General features: G+C 44.6%; 1 protein-coding gene across 1 annotated transcript in view; it reads left to right on the plus strand.

Annotated features, from left to right (window-relative positions):
- Positions 1-26,361, plus strand: part of LOC120731844 (receptor-type tyrosine-protein phosphatase gamma-like) — a 278,578-nt gene that overhangs the window by 226,812 nt on the left and 25,405 nt on the right. Inside the window, exons 6-7 of the mRNA XM_040029139.1 lie at positions 7,017-7,083; positions 19,396-19,553. Of these exons, the coding sequence (XP_039885073.1) occupies positions 7,017-7,083; positions 19,396-19,553 (225 nt within the window). The remainder of the gene's footprint in view (positions 1-7,016; positions 7,084-19,395; positions 19,554-26,361) is intronic.

Below are 26,361 nucleotides of genomic sequence, written 5' to 3' on the forward strand. Positions count from 1 at the left end.
GTAGATAGAAGAAGTGGCTGATCTCGATAAATTCTTCTAATGACTGGACATAGATGGACTGCTCTGCCATGATTAGATCATGGTAATAGGAACAGGTTCCAAGCACAGGATCAGTAGAGGCTGGGTTCTACCACAACAGACAAGACCTTGGAAAAGATGCCCCAAAGATGTTCCCTGGCCAGCTGAGAGATCTTTGCAGCGTGCCACCCAGGAGGTAGCTAGGAAGCATCCTAATCAGATGCCCCAAACACCTTAAATTGCACCTTTTGACGTAGATGAGTGGCATCTCTACTCTGAGTCCCTCTTAAATGACTGAACTCCTCACCAACTCATTTCTGCCGCTTGTATTTGCAACCTCATTTCTGCCTCTACTCAGAGGTTGAAAGGCAAGCCAACGCAGTACAAAAGTTCTCTTCTGCCGTGCCCAATCCTAGTTTTAGATCAGCCATTTGAGTATTTAATTATGTCCTATTTTGGTCTACCGGTTACTTGTAAGTCTGGTAGTCGGTACTTTTTGACTTTGATGTGTCAAGCTATTTGTCATTCAGAGTACTCTACCTGTGTTTTTGTAGGATTTTTCCATATTCTGGCTTCCTCCACTTCCTCCGCTCATCATGCCTGTGTGCCATCCTGGCCTGTCTCCCTGATGGTTTAAGAGACAAAACCTGCGCTTTATGTAAATACAAATGTTTCGTATTTGGTGGAAGCAGTTGAGGGGGAGGGCAAAGGACCAAGAAATTAGGGTGGTTTACAGGCATGTTGAATAACTGAGGCTTTAAAATCCAAGCCAGAAGTCTGAAGCTCTTGAACAGCTGGATGAGTGTAAGCACAACCAGTTGGTTTCATTTTGTGATATCTCATCACAAATGCATCTCATTGAGCAGAGTTGGAGGAAGAGGTATAGTACATGCTAGATAATAGCATAGCATAATCATCTGGCTTCAGCTGGACATCTCCATATTTACTGGTTTAAAACAAAAAAAAGTTTCCACATTTTGACCATACACAGATGTTAGAAACCTAAATAGTGGGAGGTTGTGCATTGAAAGTAAATTGTCCAGCCCAAAGACGGTCCACCTCCTGTAACAAAAAAGGAACAGTTCCCTTAGTATGGGTAAGTACTATAGAAGTTTTTGTAGGAACTTTTCTGCCGCTGTAGCACCCCTCACTGATCTCAGGTCAGTGAGGGGTGTCAAAGGTCAAAGGTCAGATTTGTTTAGTCACCCAAGGGCCAGTGTTGAGAGGCTTTTTTTCATTCCAGAAAGTTCAATGTATACGAGTTCAGCGTATCTGTTGTTGAGAATCAGACCATTGCATTGATACGTTCTGAGGTGGGTATTTCATAATGTACACTGGCCATAAACCACGATGATGGTCAGAGGGGTGATAATGATCCATCTCTGCCTGCTTAGTCCTTCGTCTTTCTGTTTGGTGTAGGAGACAGGCTGGCTATGAAAGGCAGGTGTTGAGAGAGGTTGGATTGAGAGAGAGACTGTACCGCCATAGGATTTAGTAAAGGGAAAAACTAAAAGAAAATAATCCTATATAACTACATTATGCTATAATAGTTCACATAAGGATGAACAGATGAAAAACTTAACTGAAGTAAAATTTCATAAAATGAATAAAACATGAAGTCAGGTATATTAATACGTGAATGTTCAAATGTAATCAAATTTTCTATGTTAAGAATAACAGAAAAGAAGAAAACGTGATGAAGTGATTTTAATGAAGTAACCTTTGCCCTAGTATAAAGTGGTTGTATGTTATTGGATGTCCAGAGAAGACAGGAGAGAGAGGGAAGCAATGGGCAAATGAGTATAAAAGAGGTGCCTGGGAACATTCTGGGTTATTTCCTCTAGTTCTTGCAATGAACAGAACACATCATCTGAAGATAGGCCTGGGGGGTCCAAAGTTGGAAATTAGAGCAAGTAATGCTGGCCTGTCAGTAGCTATCAGCTGCCTCTGAAGTCCCACAGGCTAACCAAGCCCTTTCTCAGCCTCCGGTGACCATCATCTGGTTTGGGGGTTATCACAAACTTCAGCTATGGAGGTCCATTCAGACTTAAGTCCCCAGTCTCCATGTCAAAGATCAGCTGGAAGTGGGAGTTGAAGATCTCACTCACTGGGGCCTCTGCCAGGCAGGCATCTGTCGAGCATCGTCCCCTTCCACCTGATCCAACTCACTACCAGGTAGTGATCAGTTGACAACTCAGCACCTCTTTTCACCCGAGCAGAATGTTTCTCCTAAGGTCCTGAGTTATGCATGTTCAATAGCTTCTAGATTAACATGTTACCAATAAAAACCCTAATGTCTAATAATGTATTTTCCACACCAGAAAATACAGCCACATGATGATAAGATTGGGCTGCAGCCTAGTGTCCTGGTGCCACGAGCACTTTTTGACGCTCTTAGGTTTGAACATGATTTTTGTTATAGACACACTGTGGTTTGGACAAAAGTCCAGTAACAGAACATTGCTCGGATTCAGATCCAGGCCGTTCCTCCTAATCACTCCCCTACAGGTCTCAATGTTGTTGCACACATGGATGTTAAAGTAACCCCCAGGTGGAGCATTCTCAAGCACCCCACCCATGGACTCCAAGAAGGCCAGTTACATAACTGCAGATGACAGTCAGGACCCATTTCCTGACCCAAAGGCGCAGGGAACAAACCCTGTCATCGACCGGGAAAAACCCCAAGTTACAGGCAGCCAGCTGAGGGGATACCCCCAAAGGCATACCCCAGCCTGCTGCCTCTAACCAAGGACAACTCCAAATTGAGATGTCCAGCCCTTCTCCAGGAGGCCACATCCGATCCGGCCGAGGGGATGAAGATGGGATAGAGACACGTGGATAAGGGCCAGAGATTAATAATAGGTAATGATTAAATGACAGGCAGACACTGTCCCCCCAGAGCTCACTTACTGAAGGAATATAGTGTTCTGCCATTTAACAGCACTTCTTTCCAGGCGCCTTTTGTAAGGCTCTCCAAGATGTCTCTTATGGGAATTTGAATGCAAACTTTTCAAATGTTAAACTAGGCCTGTGTCCTTGAAACATTTCAGTCTGGACAAAATACAGTTATTTGCTATTATTTCACTGCCTGTTATGCCTTCTGTTGATTTCCAGTCCACATTACAACAGTGATGCTCTAACTGAAGACAATGAAAAACACATTCCTGACATCACATAGTGTGAGTTCAGATAGAAAAGACCTTAAAGAGGTTGTTAAATGCTGCTGTTTGTTTCTTCTAATCACACTTGTGTTTTTTCCCTCTCATCTCCTGTTTGCTCAAAGTTTCTGAGGGGGATTTTTTGTCAATGGCTAGAATTGAATCTTTCATTTACTAACAAAATCTGTTAACCTCTACACCATTGGAGGCACCAGTTTCAGATTGAACTCATCCATCCATCCATCCTCTTTCACTTATCCAATTTGGGGACGTGGGGAGAGAGCCTATCCCAGCTGCCATAGGCTGAATTAAATAAATAAACAAAAATCCATATTGTAATGGAATCAGAATCAGAATACTTTATTGATCCCTGGGGGAAATTATTTTTTGTTACAGTGCTCCATTATAAACCAACATTAAGACAAGACAGACAATACGCTAACTAAGAATAGTACAATATATATATATATATACATACATACATAAGTCACTCATAAATAAATAGCTGGAAAAGAAACATGTGTAGTTGTAGCAGTAACCAGTGTGTTAAGTGGATGCGTTGTACAGGGAGCCACAGGCAGGAAAGATTTCCTGTGTCGTTCAGTGGTGCTTTTCGGTAATCTCAGTCTCTCACTGAACATGCTCCTGTGACTGACCAGCATGTCATGGAGTGGGTGGGAGGTGTTATCCAACATTGTCTTTATCTTGGACAGCATCCGCCTCTCCGACACCACCTTGAGGGAGTCCAGCTCCATCCCCACAACATTTCTGGCATATGTTGAAGGATCTCAGTCGCCTCAAAAAATAGAGACGACTCTGGCCCTTCCTGTAAAGTGCCGTGGTGTTTTTAGCCCAGTCCAGTTTATTGTCAATGTGAACTCCAAGGTATTTATAGTCCTCCACAATGTCAACACTGACCCCCTGGATTGAAACAGGGGTCAAGTGTTTCCTGGTCTTCCTGAAGTCCACGATCAGTTCCTTGGTCTTTGCCACGTTGAGCTGCAGATGATTCTGCTCACACCACGTGACAAAGGAGTCGACCACAGCCCGGTACTCTGTCTCATCATCCCTGCTGATGCATCCAACCACCGCAGAGTCATCAGGAAACTGCTGAAGATGGAGGTCTCTGTGCAGTGGCTGAAGTCTGTGGTGTAGAGGGTGAAGAGGAAGGGGGAGAGGACAGTCCCCTGTGGTGCCCCTGTGTTGCTGATCACCTTGTCAGACACACACTGTGGGAGACGTACATATTGTGGTCTTCCTGTCAGGTAATCAACAATCCAGGACACCAGAGAAGCATCCACCTGCATCGCTGCTAACTTATCACCCAGGAGGGTCGGCCTGATGGTATTGAAAGCACTAGAAAAGTCAAAAAACATGACCCTCACAGTGCTCGCCGGCTGGTCCAGATGGGTGTAGACACGATTGAGCAGGTAGATGATGGCGTCCTCAGTTCCGAGACGAGGCTGATAAGCGAACTGAAGGGGATCCAGATGTGGTCTTACTATGGGTCGCAGCTGGTCCAGGATGAGCCTTTCCAGGGTCTTCATGATGTGGGAGGTCAGTGCCACGGGCCTGTAATCCTGGGGGCCACTGGGACGTGGCGTCTTTAGTACAGGGACGAGGCATGATGTCTTCCACATCACTGGGACCCTCTGCAGACTCAGACTCAGCATAAACAGTTTATGAAAGACTCCACACAGCTGGGGGGCACAGGTCTTGAGGACGAGGGGACTCACTCCGTCTGGTCCAGCAGACTTGCCTGAGTGAAGTCTCCTCATTTGCATCTCAACCTGGTATTGAGTGAAGGTGATGGGTGGGGTGGGGTGGGGGGGGTGTCAGGACTCTCACAGGAGGCAACAGCGCCATGTGAAGAGAGAGGCTGGCACAGTGGTGTGGCTCTGGATTCCAGGCTGACTACAGGTGAGGTTGTGGGGGTGTGAGCAGACACTGTGGTGTCGAATCTATTGAAAAACAGATTCAACTCGTTGGCTCTATTCTCACCTCCCTCAGCTCCCCTGCTGTTGGTTGGCCTGAATCCAGTGATGGTCTTCATGCCCCTCCACACCTCTCTCATGCTGTTCTGCTGGAGTTTCCACTCCAGCTTCCTCCTGTAATTGTCCTTAGCCTCTCTGATCTTGTCCTTTAGTAACACCTGGACCTTCCTCACCTCCTCTTTGTTGCCCCCTCTGAAAGCCCTCTTCTTGTCATTGAGGAGGGCTTTGATGTCCTTAGTCACCCACGGCTTGTTATTTGGGTAACAATGAACAGTCTGAGCTGGAACAATAGAGTCGGTGCAGAAAGTTATGTAGTCTGTGATACACTCAGTAAGCCCATTGATGTCCTCGGCGTGATGCTCACAGAGTGTTTCCCAGTTGGTCACCTCGAAACAGCCTTGTAGTTCCGCTATTGCCTCCTCTGACCACCTCCTAACAGTCCTGGTGGTCACAGGTTCCCTCCTCACAATTGGCACATAGCGGGGGGTGAGGTGAATCAGGTTATGATCTGACCTACCAAGTAGGGGGAGGGAGGAGGAGCTGTATGCATCCTTGACATTAGCATCTAGAATTTTTTCTCCCCTGGTCGGACAGTCCACATATTGTCTGAATGTTGTTAGTGTATTGTCCAGTGATACATGGTTAAAGTCACCCGAGATCACAATAAAGGCACTCGGGTGCTGAGTCTGTAACCGGGCTATGGCAGAGTGGATAGTGTCACATGCAGCTGTGGGGTTAGCAGAGGGAGGAACATAAACAGCCACCAAGATGATGTGAGAGAATTCCCTGGGTAAATAATACGGCCTGAGTCCAACAGCACACAGTTCAATGTCCGGGCGACAAATGCTTTCTTTGATTGTTATGTTGGCAGGGTTACACCACCGCTTGTTAACTAAAACAGCAAGCCCACCTCCTTTCTGCTTACCGTTAGCGATGCTGTCCCTGTCCGCCCGAACAGTGTGGAAGCCTTCCACGGAAGCATTCTCATCGGGAATGTCCTGGTGCATCCATGATTCGGTGAAACACATCAGGCTACACTCTCGGTATTCCCTCTGACTCCGTACCAGTGCTGAGAGCTCGTCGATTTTATTTGCCAACGATCGCACATTTCCCATCACGATAGACGGCAGACACGGTTTATACCTCCTCCTCGCTTCGAGCCTCCGCTGTCTCACCGTCTCCTTTGTTCTTCTCTTCTGTCCTTGACCTCTGTATCCCCGATGTGTTTTCCTCCAAATTTCAGCTGGTACTTCTGCGGGCCTGGCCAGCGAGCCGACCGGCATCAGGGCGATCAGCTGATCTCTGGAGTAAACAGTCCGTGCGTGTAGGAGATGTGCCGCGGTCCCGTTCCTTGATAAAAGTAACAGTTCCACGGCCACCAGAATAACAAAAACTCTCTCAATCCACATGATTGAGTAAGAGATAATAAACGGATGAAAATACAAGTCAGAAAAAAAAAAGAATACGTAAGAAAAAAGAGCTAAACTAAGAGAAAAGCAGGAGCGACTGTAACAGGCTGCACACTGGTTGGCGCATGCGCACTAAATTATGGAGTTAATAATGGAGTTCATCATTGTGGTAAAATTAGTGAGAAGTGCACTGCAGAAACACAGAATACAGCAAAATTTAGCAAAAACAAATGTGTAAAACTGAATAATGTTAAACTGTTGTTGTCCTTCATGGATTTTTGAAACAGAAGCAGAATTTAATGTTATAGACCTTCACACTGACTGTAGACTATTTTTCAAAATTATTTTATAAACATTTAAATGTATAATTTACAAAGCTTATGTTTTCAGTATTTGTTTTTCACAATTAATAAATATCTTTGTTTTTTCTTCCTTAGGTGGGAGGAAGGGACAATCCTGCCGTTGACCCCATAATCCATGGCCTAAAGGGTGTGGTCCATCATGGTGAGTGGCAGGTCGAGTTAATGCTGAGAGAGGAAGGACTTCAATAGTGTAGATTTTCCCTAATATATAAAATCAAGAATAAACATATTTTTGAAATCTGTCAAAATCTTCTTTTAAACTAAAAACAATTCTGAGGATAAGGATAACATTATGACCAGTAACAGGTGAGGCGAATCACACACTTCATCAGGGCACCTGGATGAACACAAACTTTTTTCCACTCAATAAAAGTTAACGTGAGGGTTTCTGGTGGTTAGGGACAAATTCAATTCAATTCAATTTTATTTATATAGCGCCAAATCACAACAAAAGTCGCCTCAAGGCGCTTCATAGATACAGAGAAAAACCCAACAATCATATGACCCCCTATGAGCAAGCACTTTGGCGACAGTGGGAAGGAAAAACTCCCTTTTAACAGGAAGAAACCTCCGGCAGAACCAGGCTCAGGGAGGGGCGGCCATCTGCTGCGACCGGTTGGGGTGAGAGAAGGAAGACAGGATAAAGACATGCTGTGGAAGAGAGACAGAGGTTAATAACAGATATGATTCAATGCAGAGAGGTCTATTAATACATAGTGAGTGAGAAAGGTGACTGGAAAGGAAAAACTCAATGCATCATGGGAATCCCCCGGCAGCCTACGTCTATTGCAGCATAACTAAGGGAGGATTCAGGGTCACCTGGTCCAGCCCTAACTATATGCTTTAGCAAAAAGGAAAGTTTTAAGCCTAATCTTAAAAGTAGAGATAGTGTCTGTCTCCCGAATCCAAACTGGAAGCTGGTTCCACAGAAGAGGGGCCTGAAAACTGAAGGCTCTGCCTCCCATTCTACTTTTAAATACTCTAGGAACAACAAGTAGGCCTGCAGAGCGAGAGCGAAGTGCTCTAATAGGGTGATATGGTACTACAAGGTCATTAAGATAAGATGGGGCCTGATTATTTAAGACCTTGTATGTGAGGAGCAGGATTTTGAATTCAATTCTGGATTTAACAGGAAGCCAATGAAGGGAAGCCAAAACAGGAGAAATATGCTCTCTCTTTCTAGTCCCTGTCAGGACTCTTGCTGCAGCATTTTGGATTAGCTGAAGGCTTTTCAGCGAGTTTTTTGGACATCCTGATAATAATGAATTACAGTAGTCCAGCCTGGAAGTAATAAATGCATGAACTAGTTTTTCAGCGTCACTCTGAGACAGGATATTTCTAATTTTAGAGATGTTGCGCAAATGGAAGAAAGCAGTCTTACATATTTGTTTAATATGTGCGTTGAAGGACATGTCCTGGTCAAAAATGACTCCAAGGTTCCTCACCGCGTTACTGGAGGCCAAGGTAATGCCATCCAGAGTAAGAATCTGGTTAGATACCATAATTCTAAGATTTTCAGGGCCGAGTACAATAACCTCAGTTTTATCTGAATTAAGAAGCAGAAAGTTAGCGGCCATCCAGGTCTTTATGTCTTTAAGACATTCCTGCAGTTTAACTAATTGGTGTGTGTCATCTGGCTTCATGGACAGATAGAGCTGGGTGTCATCTGCATAGCAGTGAAAATGTATGCTATGTCTTCTAATGATACTGCCTAAGGGAAGCATGTATAATGTAAACAGAATTGGTCCTAGCACTGAACCCTGTGGAACTCCATAATTAACCTCAGTGTGTGAAGAGGACTCTCCATTTACATGCACAAACTGGAGTCTATTAGATAGATATGATACAAACCACTGCAGCACAGTACCTGTAATACCTACAGCATGTTCTAATCGCTCTAATAGGATATTATGGTCGACAGTATCAAACGCTGCACTGAGGTCTAGCAGGACAAGCACAGAGATGAGTCCACTGTCAGAGGCCATAAGAAGATCATTTGTAACCTTCACTAAAGCTGTTTCTGTGCTGTGCTGAGCTCTGAAATCTGACTGAAACTCTTCAAATAAACCATTCCTCTGCAGATGATCTGTTAGCTGTTTGACAACTACTCTTTCAAGGATTTTTGATATGAAAGGAAGGTTGGAGATTGGCCTATAATTAGCTAAGACTGCTGGGTCTAGAGATGGCTTTTTGAGTAAAGGTTTAACTACAGCCAGCTTGAAGGCCTGTGGTACATAGCCGATCATTAGAGATAGGTTGATCATATTTAAGATCGAAGAATTAATTAATGGCAGGACTTCTTTGAGCAGTTTTGTAGGAATGGGGTCTAAAAGACAGGTTGATGGTTTGGAGGAAGTAATTATTGAAGTTAACTCAGAAAGATCAATTAGAGAAAAAGAGTCTAACTTAACATCAATAGTACTAAGAGTAGCTGTAGATAATATTACATCTGTGGGATGATTACTGGTAATTTTTTCTCTAATGATAAAAATTTTATTTGTGAAGAAGTTCATGAAGTCATTACTAGTTAACGTTAAAGGGATGGTTGGCTCAAAAGAGCTCTGACTTTTTGTCAGCCTGGCTACAGTGCTGAAGAGAAACCTGGGGTTGTTCTTATTTACTTCAATCAGTGACGAATAGTAGGATGTTCTGGCTTTGCGGAGGGCTTTCTTATAAAGCAGCAAACTATTTCTCCAGGCTAAATGATGATCCTCTAGATTTGTGACACGCCATTTCCTCTCCAGATTACGAGTCATCTGCTTTAGGGTACGTGTTTGAGAATTATACCACGGAGTCAGGTACTTCTGATTTGAGGCCTTAGTTTTCACAGGAGCTACAGTATCCAGAGTCGTACGTAGTGAGGAGGTGAAATGATTAACAAGATAATCGACCTCTGTTGGGGTAGCGTTCAGATAGCTGCTCTGCTCTATGTTGGTACAGGGCATTGGAGATGATAACAGTGGGTGGATTATATTCTTAAACTTAGTTACAGCACTTTCAGAAAGACATCTACTTTGATAAAGTCTACTCTTCACCACTGTGTAATCAATTATTGTAAAGTAAATGTTATCAGGAAATGATCAGACAGGAGAGGGTTTTCAGGAAACACTGTTAAATGTTCAGTTTCTACGCCATATGTTAAAACAAGATCTAGAGTGTGATTAAAGTGGTGGGTGGGTTCTTTTACATTTTGAGAGAAGCCAATTGAGTCTAATAACAGATTAAATGCCATGTTGAGGCTGTCATTTTTAGCATCTACATGGATGTTAAAATCACCCACAATAATTATTTTATCTGAGCTCAGAACTAAATCAGATAAAAAGTCTGAGAAATCAGACAGAAACTCTGTGTAAGGCCCAGGTGGACGATAGATGATAACAAGTAAGACTGGTTTCTGAGTTTTACAGCTGGGGTGGACAATGTTAAGCATCAGGCTTTCAAATGAATTAAAAGTCTGTCTTGGTCTTTCATTAATTGATAGGCTGGTGTGAAAAATTGCTGCCACACCGCCCCCCTGGCCTGTGCTTCGAGATTTCTGGTAGTTAGAATGACTCGGGGTGTAGATTCATTTAAACTAACATACTCATCCTGCTGCAACCAGGTTTCTGTAAGGCAGAGTAAATCAATTTGTTGATCAATTATTAAGTCATGTACTAACAGAGACTTGGAGGAGAGAGACCTAATATTTAATAATCCACATTTCACTGTTTTACTCTTTGGTTCAGATGTGGATACTGTATTGTTCTTTCTTTGTAATTGTTTATGTTTAAGTTGTTTGTTGCTGGTTTTTAGTTTGTTTTTTGTCTTTTTGGAAGCTGACACAGTCTCTATGGAGATGGGTTTTTGGGGGGGTAGCAGGAGGAGAGAAGCTGCAGAGAGGCGTGTAAGACTGCAACTCTGCTTCCTGGTCCCAACTCTGGATAGTCATATTTTGGGGGGTTTAATAAATTTGTCCATATTTCTAGAAATGAGAGCTGCTCCATCCAAAGTGGGATGGATGCCGTCTCTCCTAACAAGACCAGGTTTCCTCCAGAAGGTTTGCCAATTATCTATGAAGCCCACATCGTTTCTGGGACACCACTCAGACAGCCAGCAATTTAAGGAGAACATGCGGCTAAACATGTCACTCCTGGTCTGATTGGGGAGGGGACCAGAGAAAACTACAGAGTCCGACATTGTTTTGGCAAAGTTGCACACCGATTCAATATTGATTTTAGTGACCTCCGATTGGCGTAACCGGGTGTCATTACTGCCGACGTGAATTATGATTTTACTGAATTTACGTTTACCCTTAGCCAGCAGTTTTAAATTTCCTTCAATGTCGCCTGCTCTGGCCCCTGGAAGACAATTGACTATGGTTGCCGGTGTCTCTAGCTTCACATGTCTGAGAACAGAATCGCCAATTACCAGAGTTTGACCCCCGGCGGGTGTGTCGCCGAGTGGGGAAAAACGGTTAGACACATGAACGGGTTGGTGGTGTACCTGGGGCTTCTGTTTAGGACTATGCTTCCTCCTCACCGTGACCCAGCCGCCCTCTTTCCCCAGCTGCTTGGGATCTGCCGGGGAACAGCTAGCGGGGCCTACGCTATCTTCGGCTGCACCAGCTACAGGGGCCTGGCTAGCTACGGGTGAATGAAGGGTGCGAAGCCGAGTCTCCAATTCAGTAATCCTGGCCTCCAGCGCTGCAAATATGCTACATTTGTTACAGATATCATTACTGCTAAAGGAGGCCGAGGAGTAACTAAACATCTGACACAATGAGCAAGAAAGTGCAGGAGGGAGAGGTGAAGTAGCCATGGTGCTAATGAGTTGGCTACGAGCTAAGCTAAGCTAGCGAGACAGTACAGAGACAGTGAGTGAATACTTTGGCTATAAATTAGGTAGTGAGTACACAGAAAGTGTGCTTCGGATGAAGCACGTGAAGATTATACTATGAAAGAAGAATGTATTTAAAAGTTGTTAATTAAATTGCTAAGCAAATAAGCTACTCAGAAACACCACTGTGTTTGAGCAGGAACAGGAAGTGATACTCTACCACAGAGCGAGCGAACACCAAGTGACAAATGCAATTGCATGGCAGGATGCTGTAAATCAGGGGTGTCAAACTCAATTGCACAGGGGGCTAAAACTCAAGGCAGACTTTAGGTCGCGGGGCAAACAAGATAAACATTTATTGAACACACTAAAACAATGTTTTTTAAACATAAATATGAATAAAAACAGACAGGAATATTATTCCAGTTTATATAAACAGGTGCAGTTCAGCAAAGTCCGCTGACTTGGTTCAACATTACTTTGCAACCGGGAAAGTGAGGCAGGTTGCACTGAGAGTATGCAAGAAAGTTTTTGCTTCTTTCACACAACTGTGTTCTTAAATCAGTGGCCATCTCACAAACCCGATCAGCAATCGTATTTCTGCTCAGGCTCACATTTGCCAAAATCTGCGTTTTGTCTGGACACAAGACGTCGCACAGCTTCATCCTGCAGCTCTTCACAGTGGTACCGGGCTGATTTGGCTCATCTGCTACAATAAAACTTGCTTTCACAACAGCTTCACTTTGTGGTTTTGCTCTGGTGACAAACGTCTGCTGAAATGTCAGATTCTTCTTTAGCTCTTCTACTTTCTGTAGTTTATGCATTTGGGTTTTTCAGCTTATCCTGACGTTTTGTCTCGTAGTGCCGTCTTAAATTAAATTCCTTAATTACAGCCACGTTAGCGCCACTACTAAGACACACGGGTTTACCAGCATGTCTGTAAACATATATTCAATCACCCACTGGCGCTGAAAGGCTCTGCTTTCAGAATCAACTTTTCTCTCCACCATTGTGAGCGGCGAGCTTCACAATTACAGAAGTTTGACTTGATTGACGGGCAATGTTCCCAGTTAGCCTAGCGTTCAGCAAGGAGGCTGCAGTGCTGCATTATGGGATCTGTAGTTTGTATATTATTAGCGCCTCATATCGCCGGGCCATGCATAACAATAATAATACATCTCGCGGTCCGGATATAAATGTACGCCGGGCCTGATGTGGCCCATGGGCCTTGACTTTGACACATGTGCTATAAACGGACCAAACTTCAGTCAAGAGAACAACTGAGATAATCCATCCACAATACAAGGTTAGTCCTTAATATACTGCAACAACATGGGAATAGAGCAGCTGCGAGAGAATTCAGCATGAATGAATCAATGGTACAGAAGTGGAGAAAGCGCAGTTTTTGGCTTTCCCATATTCCAAAAGTGCTTTGCTATTACTGTCGCTATTACTGTAATTTGCAGATGATGTTGTTTGCAGCCGCTGCAATGCTTTCGACTAAAATAGGTGCAGCTTGATGACACCATCAAAATCTCTACCATTGGCCAAATTTATATCGTTTCTACCGTATACCGTTTATACCGCCCACCCCTACTGTACAGCCAGCAAAACCAATCATAATGACTAAGGCAACATGTGCATATTGCTGCTCACCTGAACACCACATTAGCAAGTGTCCTGAGTTTATTCACAAAACAAAGGATGAGAAAATAAACTGGATAAAGAGAAACACATGGTGGTGGCGTTGTGCTAGGACTCTTCAGGCTGCAAAGTGTGATCTGAGAGAAGACTTTGTCACCTGCATGGGATGACATCTACAGATCCTGTGTGAGGTGAATCAGAGACCTGAACTAACTGAAGTTAGTCCTGTAGTGAGGACATTGTACCTTGATAGACCTAGTGACTGTTCTAGTGCACTGTTAAAATTTAAAATAAGGCTCAGATCATACTCACCTTATCACGACTACTGCTCCAGTGAGACTTGGTCTATATGGATCTCCTGCAGCGGTCAAAACCCGCTTAGGATGTACACTCCAAGGTCCGATCACAAACTTACAACCCGAGGACAGTTCCACGCATGCCCAGTGTTTGTTCACATCTTTCAGTTCAGATTCAGGAGATCCATTCCAGCACATCCTCGTGTCCGCTGATGGCTCTGAATCCGTTCAGCTACCTCCTACTCTACCATCAGCAGTTTCTATGTCGTCGCCTGCAGTGCCGCCATCACCAGACTCACTGCCTGTGGCTGCCATTCCGCCAGAGGTCACTGCACTTCCTGGTCCTAACTCACCTGGTCCTGTCTCTACCAAGCCCCGCACATTGTGCCCAGTGCCTGCAGAACTGCCTGACGATTTGCAGTTATGTGCCTGCAGCTGCATCCCATTCGGTCGGCATTTGGACCTGCTTCCCTGCCACCGCTGGCTCCACGGTCGGCCCCCTGAACTGTTTGGCCTGCGTCGTCGACCTCTGGGTCGAAAAGTAACACTCCTAAAGAGCCCATGTGAGCGCATCAGAACTGTAGAAGTCCTAGTGCAGGACAGAACCTATATCAGACCTGTGGCGTGTCTGATTCCTCTGCCCCACTTCAAGGTCAACTCTAACCAGTTAAACATATTTCTCGCTAGAAATATGGGGGCGGCTGTTGTAAAGACTCACCTTTCAGCACACTTCACCAGATGCACCTTTTTTCTTTTCCTCACCTTTGATTGGGTGTGGTGCTTGCCCTTAATTGCACTCACCTGTCACCCGTTATATAAGGACTGCACTCACCTACAGCTAACTCTTTCTTTACTCCCACATGGGGCGGCAGCTGAGGTGAGTTTCTGTTTGAGTCTCCTGAGTTCATCTATTATTTTGAGTTACTGAGTGACACACTTTATTTCCTTTCAATTAGCAGTCCATGCGTGTCTTTCCTTTTGCTCATTATTCAGTAAAACAAGAATCTTGCAAGTGATTGTTGACTGTTCATTCTCATCCTGACCGGATGAGCCCATGATGGTAACAAGCTCCAACCTCCTCTGAGCCTTCCTTCAAAACATCAGAATCAGAATCAGAATCAGAAAGGGTTTTATTGCCAAATGTTGAGCAGGTTTACAACATTAGGAAATTGCTGCGGTGCTTCAGTGCAAACATACTGTCATAAATTACGCTTAAATAGACATGAAAATAAAAATAAGAATAAGAATTAAAAGTGCTAAGTAGATATATATATACATGATATATACATGAGTGCAGGTGGTGATCAGTGCCAAACATGGAATGATGCAGTGAACACAGCGTAGGGTCATGTGTTAGTGGTGGGAACAGTCATACGGTTATTGTTCATGTGTCCAACAGCAGAGGGGAAGAAACTGTTCTTATGGCGAGAGGTTCTGGTGCGAATGGACCGGAGCCTCCTGCCTGAGGGGAGCAGGTCAAACAGACTGTGTCCAGGGTGAGAAGGGTCAGCTGAGATCCGAGCTGCACGCCGCAGTGTCCTGGAGGTGTACAGGTCCTGCAGAGATGGGAGTCTGCAGCCAATCACCTTCTCAGCAGAGCGCACAACACGCTGCAGTCTCTGTTTGTCCCTGATAGTGGCTCCAGCGTACCACACGGTGATGGAGGAGGTGAGGATGGACTCGATGATTGCAGTGTAGAACTGCATCATCGTCCGTGTTGGCAGGTTGAATTTCTTCAGCTGCCTCAGGAAGTACATCCTCTGCTGGGCTTTCTTAATGACGGAGGTGATGGTGGGCTCCCACTTCAGGTCCTGGGTGATGGTGGTACCCAGGAAGCGGAATGAGTCCACAGAGGTGATGGGGGTGTCAGTCAGGATGATGGGGGGGAGTGGGGCTGTGTGCTTCCTGAAGTCCACAATAATCTCCACTGTCTTCTGGGCATTCAGCACCAGGTTGTTGTGGCTGCACCAGGACACCAGACGTTCAACCTCCCTCCTGTAGGCAGACTCATCCCCGTCCGAGATGAGTCCAATAACGGTGGTGTCATCTGCAAACTTGATTAGCTTGACAGACTGGTGGGTGGAGGTGCAGCAGTTGGTGCACAGGGAGAAGAGCAGGGGAGAAAGAACACAGCCCTGAGGGGAGCCGGTGCTGATGGTCCGGGAGTCCGAGACATTCTTTCCCAGCCTCACATGCTGCTTCCTGTCCGTCAGGAAGTCAGTGATCCACCGGCAGATGGGATCAGGCACATTCATCTGGGAAAGCTTGCCTCGGAGATGGTCTGGAAGGATGGTGTTGAAGGCAGAGCTGAAGTCCACAAACAGGATCCTGGCGTAGGTCCCTGGGGAGTCCAGATGCTGCAGGATGAAGTGTAGGGCCATGTTGATGGCGTCATCTACAGACCTGTTGGCTCTGTATGCAAACTGCAGGGGGTCCAGGAGGGGGGCCGTGAGGGTCTTGAGATAGGAGAGAACCAGGCGCTCAAAAGACTTCATGACCACAGATGTCAGAGCCATGGGTCTGTAGTCATTTAGTCCAGTGATCCTAGGTTTCTTGGGGACAGGGATTATGGTGGAGGACTTGAAGCAGGCAGGCACATGACATGCCTGCAGTGAGGAGTTGAAAATGCCAGAAAACACTGGGGCCAGCTCGTTTGCACCGTGTCTGAGGGTGGCAGGAGACACACCGTCTGGGCCGGGAGCTTTTCGAGCATTCAGACTCTTAAACTGCTTCCTCACATCTGCTTCATGAATATGACGAGTGGTGGTGGGAGGAGGTGGTTTGAAATCCTCTTTTGTGTGGGGTGAGGAGGGGGGTGTTGCAGGTGAAGTGTTTGAAGGTGGTGATGGCTCTATGGAGGGGGGAGAGGTGGGGGAATGAGTGTCCAAAGTGTCTCTATTGTTGGGGCCGTTGGAGGTGTGAAGGCTGCCTGATGGCTCGTCAAAACGGCAGTAGAAGTCGTTGAGGGTGTTGGCCAAGAGCAAGTCATCAGTGGAGTGGGGGGCTTTAGGCTTGTAGTTGGTGATATTCCTAAAACCTTTCCACACAGAGGCCGAGTCATTCTCTGAGATCTGCTGCTGCATCTTCTCAGAGTGCTGGTGTTTAGGAATGTCCACTTCTTTAGTGAACCTGTACTTGGCCTCTCTGTAGCAGTCCCTGTCTCCGCTTCTGAACGCCTTTCTCTTTTCGGGGCGATCGTGGCTCAAGAGTTGGGAGTTCGCCTTGTAATCGGAAGGTTGCTGGTTCGAGCCCCGGCTTGGACAGTCTCGGCCGTTGTGTCCTTGGGCAAGACACTTCACCCGTTGCATACTGGTGGTGGTCAGAGGGCCCGGTGGCGCCAGTGTCCGGCAGCCTCGCCTTTGTCAGTGCGCCCCAGGGTGGCTGTGGCTACAATGTAGCTGCCATCACCAGTGTGTGAATGTGTGTGTGAATGGGTGGATGACTGGATATGTAAAGCGCTTTGGGGTCCTTAGGGACTAGTAAAGCGCTATATAAATACAGGCCATTTACCATTTTCCAGCCACAGCTTTTTGAGTTTAGGAGTAAACCAGGGTTTGTCATTGTTATAACTCACCCTGGTGCGTGATGGCACAATGCTGTCCTCACAGAAGTGGATATAGGAGGTGACAGTGTCCGTAAACTCGTCCAAGCTGTTAGAAGCAGCCTTCATTGTGTCCCAGTCTGTAGACTCCAAACACGTGCGAAGCTCCTCCACAGCCTCGTTGCTCCACAGTTTTTTGGTCCTCACGACAGGTTTGGAGAGCTTCAGCCTCTGTCTGTACGCGGGGATTAGGTGGATCATGACGTGGTCAGAAAGTCCGAGTGAAGCGCGGGGCACCGCACGATAGGCCCCGCTGATCGTGCTGTAACAGTGGTCTAATGTCCTCTCCTCTCTGGTCGGGCATTTAATATACTGCTTGTATTTGGGAAGCTCATGGCTCAGATTGGCTTTGTTAAAGTCCCCAAGAGCAATGATGAGAGAGTCCGGGAATGTCCGCTCCATGTGCAGTATCTGCTCCGCGAGTACGCACTGAGCTGCCTGCGCATCCGCATCTGGCGGGATGTAAACAGCGGCCAGGATGAATGAAGCAAACTCCCGCGGAGAATAAAACGGTTTGCAGTGAATAAAAAGGTATTCCAGAGAGGAAGAGCAGTGCTGAGCAATCACTGTTACATCTGTGCACCAGCCACTATTAATGTAGAAGCAGACACCTCCACCTTTGGTCTTACCAGAGAGAGAGGCCTGCCGGTCCGCGCGCAGCAGATGAAAGCCCTCCAGCTTGAGCGCGCAGTCCGGGATGTCCTCACAGAGCCACGACTCCGTAAAACATAAGACACAGGAGGAGGCAAAGTCTCTGTTCATGCTTCTCATCAGGGCCAGCTCGTCTATCTTATTGCTGAGTGAGCGTACATTGGAAAGGAAGATCCCAGGAAGAGCAGTTCGCAGTCCGCGTCTCCTCAGACGCACGAGTGCGCCGGCTCGCTTACCTCTCTTTCGGCGTCTCACTTTCCTGATCACAGTCTGCAGTAAATCTGCCGCAGATGCGACAAATATTGGAAGTAAATCCACAGGTGTTGTAGTCCTGTGGTTAAGAAGCTCTTCTCTGGTGTAAGAATATCCAGAGGAGTGCCCAGACACAGAAGTTATGCACAAAAACAAAACAGAAGTAACGCACTGAAGCACCAGGGCATCCATACGCGGCGCCATCTTGGATCCAAGAACCCTTTCCTGACTGATAGATTCTCAGTTGTTTCTTTAGATTGTGGCATGGTGTGTTGCTTTTTGAGATCTTTTAGCCTTCTTCACATTGTCAAACAGATCCTGAGTGATGCGTTGATTCAACAGGTCTGCCAGTAATCAAGCCTGAGTGAAACTGAACTCAACATTCCAACAAATGTCGTTAATCACAGTTACTTCATGATTTAACAAGAGGGGCAATTACTTGTCCACACAGGCCCAGGTGGGTTTGGATAACTGTTCTCCCATAATGAATAAAATCATCGTTTCGAAAATGCATTCTGGGTTTTTCCTGTGTTATCTTTGTCTAATAGTCAAATTAGTTTGATGATCTGAAACATGTAATTTCTACAAACATTAAATATAAATAAATAACCTGACAAAAGAAAACCACATGGTCCTCCCAACCACCACAACTCACGTTTCTCATCATTCCTGGATATCATTGCTATAATGAACCTTTCCATCTGTAAACCTGCAAAGACACTGGGTGCTGTGTTTGCTATTAGAACCTTTCATTCAGCCGTTTGATTTCACATTGATGGTGCAGGGACATTCACTGGCTACCTTGCAACAAACTGCAAGGCAGTTTGTAAAAGAAGCACAGGTGTCTTTTTTGTTATGGTGTCTTCTGCCAACATTTTTCTTCTCCTTTTGTTTCATCATCTTCAAAGCTTTTTTACCCACCCATGTTCTTGGGCATTTTGTTAAAGAGTGAAACACTAAGTTATGTCAAAGTTGACAATGTTACTTCAAGGCTGACAATCATATGTTGTTTTCTCTGTCATCTCTTGGGGATGCTAAATTATGAAAGCACAAATCAAAGGAAATCAAGACATTGAACCTAAAGGCTCTGAAGCAAGTCTGAACCCTTGCCACTTCAATTTGCAGGGAAAAAAAGCTTGTTATATAGATTATATTGCATTAATTGAAACTATTTGTCCTACTATCTTTCAAACAGAAAAGGAGACCTTTCTGGAGCCATTTGTGCTTAAGGACCTGCTGCCATCCTCACTGGGAAGTTATTATCGTTACACTGGCTCTTTGACCACTCCACCCTGCAGCAAGGTGGTAGAGTGGATCATTTTCAGCAGTCCTGTCTACTTCTCTTACAAACAGGTAAGAAGCATGCCAGTAATACAGCTATGTCAACTTGTTTCCTTAGTTATAGGGAACACCACTCATTTAAACATATTGCAAAACCTTATTTTTATTCTATGTTAATGCTGAAGTTAATTAACCACAACTTATTTTATAAAATGTAAAAAATTCCCCTCTCTCCTCTGCTGGCGGTCTATCCCTTAAGCTCGGGTTCTCTACTAAGGGCCTGTGAGCATGAGGGTCCTCGTGTCCCCTTTTCCTAATGTTGCTGTCATTTGCTATGGCTACGTCTAACACTATGGCCATCTTCCTCTCCTCCACCCCTACTATGTCCGGTTGGTTAGCCATCATCAGTTTGTCCGTCTGTATCTGGAAGTCCCACAGGATTTTAGCACAGTCATTCTTGACCACCCTAGTGGGTGTCTCCCATTTTGGCTGCTCAGAACAGGACTGGTTCATCTCCAGTATTGGTGGGGCTGTTCTCATATTATTCTCTTGCCATTGACAGTATGTTTTGGATGGTTCCATGGAGAACATCTGGTATAGCATCCTGGCTTCAGTAATTGTGCGTCCCTCCATGGCTATGCCTCCCCAGACCATTACTGACCCACCACCAAATCTGTCATGTTGAGTGATGTTGTAGGCAGGGTAACATTTTCCACATCTCCTTGAGACCCTATCACATTTGCTAAGGGTGAACTCATACTCATCTGTGAAAAGCACAGGGCACCAGTGGTGGACCTGCTTATTCTGGTACTGGAATTGGCAGGTCCACTACCAAGAAAAATGGTGGTATTAGAAAGTCATGTCCGTGTGTATTTTTATCTGATCTGTTTGCTCAGGTTTTGACAGAGACAGGCACTTGCTGGTCCTTGATGTGTCGTGGGAGTTCTAAACTTTGAAATAGTAACACAGCTCAGGAGTGATCATATATATATTGCACAAAAGGAAGAGAAATCCTACAGAGGATGCCTAGAGAGAAGATGGATTGATAAGAGGCATGGTGGTAAAGTGGTTTGCACTGTCGTCTTGTAGTAAAGTTTCCTAGATACTCGAAAAGGAAGGTTCCTGCATATCCTGCAGTTTAGATGGCCTGTGTATCCCTGTGAATGTTTCCTTCAGGCATTCCTGTTCCAGAGACAAGCATGTTAGATTAATTGGTTATTCTAAATTAGCTGTGGATGCAACGTACATAAAGTGCTTTAAGTGTATAGAATAACATGCTCTGCTTTGAGTGGTCAGTAAGATTAGAAAGGCGCTATATAAAGAAAAGTGCATTATGCCTGCAAGCACAATAATCTGCAATGTAACTACATAGTCTGAAAATAAACAACTTAGAATTAATTTACTCTAAGCTACCTGATCTCTTAAAAAAGAAATCATGAAAAGGGTTATAAACTTACAAAGCTGCCTCAGTGAAACAGTGGCAAGTCCCATACACACAAAGTTTTCTATCACTGTTTTGAATGGGCAAGACAAGTATGCAATAATCAAGTTTTTTGTTCTAAATATCAATTAATGTTGAATTGATATTGAGCTTTATAAAGGGTAATTACGAGTTGTTCTGTTTTTTTGTTTTTTTTTAGGATAAAGCATTTAAAATAGTGTCTAACAGTTGAAGATTCAAGATTCAAAGTGTTTATTGTCATGAGTCCAAAGGAAAAGCAGGCAATTCTCTGTGCGATGAAATTCGTTCTTTGCTGTCCACACACAGATGCCGATTAATATATGAAATAGAAATAAAACATAAAATACAAATGGTACAAATAAACAAAAGAAGATAAAAAAGAAGACAATATTAAAGTGTGAAACAGATCTACAAAAGAGCTATGAGCTTAATATGCAGGGTGACTTGATGTGCAAAAAATTATTATTACTGTTCATAACAGTTGCAATGGTTACACAAACCTGTATGATAAATCCTAGCAGTTCGAGGTTTTTTTTTTTTTTTTTTTTTAAATCACTGTGGCTGTTATTACTCCGTGCTTTAGGTAAAAAGTGACCTGAGTGATAATTTTCTCCAATTAAGTTGTAAAACCACTCTGCTGTCTGAAAATGTGTTAGATAACTCCATTCCAAATTGATCTGTCCTTCCGTTTTTGGTGTAGACATTATTATAAGGGAAGATTTGGCCTTAATCATACTGTCAAAGCACGAAATATGAACAGTATGGAAGTAAGCGTTAAATAAAAAGCCCTGATGTTAAATTTGTCCTGTGCCTTCAGCAGTTTATACTTTAAAACTGTCAAGGTTTTTCTTTGGGAAATGCAAAGATAACCATTGTTCAGTTCAACTCAGTGTTATGTGTGACTTGATGTTATTTACTACGTTCATCATATTGTAATTGTGAAGGAAATCTTGTGTAACCAGGCCAGCTTGAGCAGAATAACTCAGCAGATGCTGCGCACTTAATGGTGTGTGTGTGTGTGTGTGTGTGTGTGTGTGTGTGTGTGTGTGTGTGTGTGTGTGTGTGGTTTTATAGAAAGTACTTTGAGCTCCAAAGTGTTGAGAAAAGTGCTCTATAAATAAAACATAAATTGAGTATTTGGTACCACAGATGCATCATTGTCTTGCACACACTCAAAAGTGACACTAATCCTCTGCTAATAAGCTACCTCCAGAGACTCCTCCTTGAAGTGACCCCTTGATCCCTAATGAGAAGGAAAATCCATCCACCCTAATTATTAAGCCCTGTTACTTAACATAAATAAGAAGGTGATCCGGCATTCAGACTACTGACAAAACAATATTTTGCCCATGTTTATAGCAATAACAAACTTTTTTTTTCTGGTCCACTTGGTAAAGAAGGTCCTGCAGCAGCTACACTTCCTGTGGAAAATAACCTGACCTTCTGCCACTCCTCATTTGAGAGTGTCCTCTCTTACTGCCTGGGTGTTTGGTACGCAGGGGGCTGTGCAGAGGACAATTAACACTGCCCCAAAAATCCCTGGCTGCCCTCTGCCACCCCTGTAGGCCATTGCCAGATTCTCCTGTCTCAGGAAAACCAGGGCCATCACGTGTGACCACTTGCAGCCCGCCGCCGCGTTTGACCGCCACATTACTTCAATAAAGCACTTCACAAAATTCCCACCCAAACCTACCGGGTACATAACAGTGCTCAGTACATATTATTTATTTAAAATGTTTGTATATGGGAGGAATATGTTTATTCTATTTTTGAAGGACAACATACCAACAATACGTGTAAGCAGTACAATCAATTTAACACTGCCAGTAAAGACATATGTGCTGATTTGAGTAGAAACTTTACTGCACGTAAACATTTGACATGACAGGAAACTCCTGAATACAGCTTTTGTAAGCTACCTCCTGGACTTTCAGTGACACTTTTCATTTTGTAATTGACTTACGGTTGCTTTGGGCTCAGGTTTTCGAAACAAGGTTCAGCCTGAAGTGAATAAAATCAAAGGCCTGTTGAGTTTTGCTTTTTGAAACACTTTCGTTTTGGATGATAGTTGAAGTAGGGTTAGCAAAAAGGGGCCGAGTGGATCGATGCTCAGATACTTACATGACAGCTCAACAAAAATCGGTTCCTTTCAAACAGAGTGTGTGTGTGTGTGTGTGTGTGTGTGTGTGTGTGTGTGTGTGTGTGTGGACACATGTATATGAAGAGCCGGTCTCGTGTGTTGTCAACCTTTTAATGTTTTTTGTTATGCTCGACTCATTTCACAATTGCCCTAAAATTGAGATGTCAACAAAGAAATACTAGTGAGATTAACCTATGAGTACCAATTCTAAGTAGGATGGGTGAGTTAATGCTTCCACCTGAGATGGTTCAGAACATTTTAAATTGTAACATGATATGGTAAAATACCTCTTCAGAATAAATACTGATACGGTGATTTGGATTTTCAAATAAATATACTTAGGCTATGTCCACACGTACACAGGTATTTTTAAAAATGGAGATTGTTGAGTCTAAACTTAGACCTCGCTGACTCATGAGACTTATTTCCGTGAAGGAAGGAAGCAAGGCAACAGCGATCGATCGATTTTACTTGCGCAAGGGAGGCCCGGGTCGGTGTCTCAGAGCACTCTGAATCCTGCCACAGACGACCTCGACTCAGGGCTCCGCTTGCCGCCTTTTATTGAAAACAGTTACAGTACACACAAGCACCTCCCATTGTAAAACCCCCCTATGGTTACAAAAGATAAGGCATTGTGTGTGTGTGTGTGTGTGTGTGTGTGTACGTGAGTGTGTCTTTCTGTGTGCGTGACTTCCTGATAACAACTGTTTTTAACAACATCCTTGGTCATAAAAAGGGTAGTCTCCCCCACACCCTATATATGGCTCAGTTCCTTTATTGGTTCACCATGCACAACACAAGTGAGGCCATAAAGGGCAGGAAGTTTACTAAACAACAAAACAGAACCTTCACATGGGATGTGCCTGTAATAAAACACTACAGCCTCCCACCATTCGACAGGCTGGAGAGGGGAACAAAGGAATGTCTTTGATCACACAGTTTGAAACAATGTAGAGTTGGTAAGCATAAAAATAACAACATTTAACAATTCACTCTAACAGAGATTTTCCATTTTCTTTTTTTAAAAAAAATCCCATCCACACGTGCAGTTTTAAAAAAATATGTCTGTCCACATGTAAAGGCTAAAAACAAAATTTTGGTCAATCAGAAGTCTAGAAGCCTGGGAGGGAAATATTGATGGGATTTCCGGCTCTTTTTAGAGAACCAGCTCTTTCGGCTCGGCTCACTAAAAAGAACCGGCTCTTTTGGCTCCGATCCGGCTCTTCAGGTTGTTTTGTTGCTTTAATTAATTTATTATTAACAACAATATGAAATTATGCACAAAAGGAATTACTAATGTAAAAAAAAAAGTGGTTTTATTTATATATGTTTATATATAAATATATACGGTGGCCCCTAGAGCCAAAGCACGTACAAACTCCAAAACACATTTCTAGCATTAACTGAACTTCCAAAACAGAGCTACCTAGATCACTTAAATTACACAACTGAAAGCATATGTGTATTGTTTGTGTATTTATACACAAGCACTCATATATATATTCAAATAATTAAAAAAGAATTTACATTTACCTGTTACTACCACACACCAAATCCAGTCGTTGGTACTTCCTGGCTTGTGTAGCCACTAGGTAACAAAAGCTCAACACTGTCCCCTAGCATCCTGGAGCACTTCTGTTGTGTTTTGTACATGCTTTGTCTGTAGGGGCCACTGTAAATATACTTTTATTTATTCACTCCACATAAAATGTAATAAATACATCATATAATACAAAAATCAACTATTTACATTTTAAACTTTTAACTATTTAAATTTTCAGCTTTTTCCTTTTAAACAAATTTAAAGTGAAACAACACAAAACACTGCAAACCACAACACAATTAAATATAAATTAAATTATGAAAACAAAAAGAACATGCATATTCTCTGTCATATGGGCCTGCATGAATAAACTTTCTGAATCCTTTATCATCTGCAACTGAAAATAGTGGTGGATGATTCGTACTGTCACGACCGCGGTGTGGCAGACGTGTGGAGTTGTAGAAAGGACCCAAAAGGCGGCAGCTCTGGTGCAGGTGAGTATTTATTTACAGGAGTGGGTACAAACAGCAATGGTGGGTGAACATGAAACCGGAAACCTAAACTGGGTAAAACTAACAAAACAAACCAGAAACAAAGATGCAGGGAGGTCCGGGGAAATACACATGGAGCGATGCAGGGAGACCGAGGGGAAACAACACAGACGAACCAGCAACTACTATGACAGAAGACACAACTTAAATACACTCAGAGAACACAGGGAGATTACACACAGGTGGGGAACACAGCTGGGAGTGATTAACGTGACGAGACTAGGGAGGCAAACTGAAAACACTCACATAAGACGCAGACCTTCACAATAAAACAGGAACTTACGCATGAAAGGACACAAACTAAGAAACGCGGACTAGATACAGGAACACACGGGCAGAACAGAGTAAACACTAACCAGAGGAAGAACAGAACCAAAATCGCAAGAAGAGAAAACACAAAACGCTGGGTCAAAAGGACCCAGGATCATGACAGTACCCCCCCTGTCAAGGGCTGGCCCCAGACAGCCCAACACAAGAAAACCAAAATCGACCAAAAACAAAAAAAAAACCCGACCAGGGCGGGCGGCGGAGGTCCAGGAAGGAGGGCTCGAAGCAAAACAAAACCGGAGCACCAGAAGGCCATAAAACAGAACCAAAAGAAGACAAAAAAGAAAGACACCAGAGCCCGAGAAAAAAAAAAAAGTCCAAAACAGAACGCTTCAGGGGGCCGGCCCGGGGGCTGACAACACAGGAGCCCGGACAGTTCAGGGGGCTGGCCGTGCGGAAGGCAACGGCGGCCACTCAGGCGATGGCGGTCCGGGGGCCGGCCGTGCGGACGGCAACGGCGGCCACTCAGGCGATGGCGGTCCGGGGGCCGCCCACGACGGCGATGGCGCCTGGCCAGTGGCCTAGAAAGTGGCCGGTTAGCTGCAGACCCGAACGAGGCAGGACCAGGCGAGGCTGAAGGCGAAGACACGGAGGCAGGACCAGGCGAGGCTGAAGGCGAAGACACGGAGGCAGGACCAGGCGACGCTGAAGGCGAAGACACGGAGGCAGGGCCAGGCGACGCTGAAGACACGGAGGCTGGGCCAGGCGACGCTGAAGACACGGAGGCTGGGCCAGGCGACGCTGAAGACACGGAGGCAGGGCCAGGCGACGCTGAAGACACGGAGGCAGGGCCAGGCGACGCTGAAGACACGGAGGCAGGGCCAGGCGAGGCTGAAGACACGGAAGCTGGGCCAGGC

Source organism: Simochromis diagramma, unplaced genomic scaffold (assembly GCF_900408965.1).
Source record: "Simochromis diagramma unplaced genomic scaffold, fSimDia1.1 OVJJ01000352.1, whole genome shotgun sequence".
NCBI classification, from domain to species: domain Eukaryota; kingdom Metazoa; phylum Chordata; class Actinopteri; order Cichliformes; family Cichlidae; genus Simochromis; species Simochromis diagramma.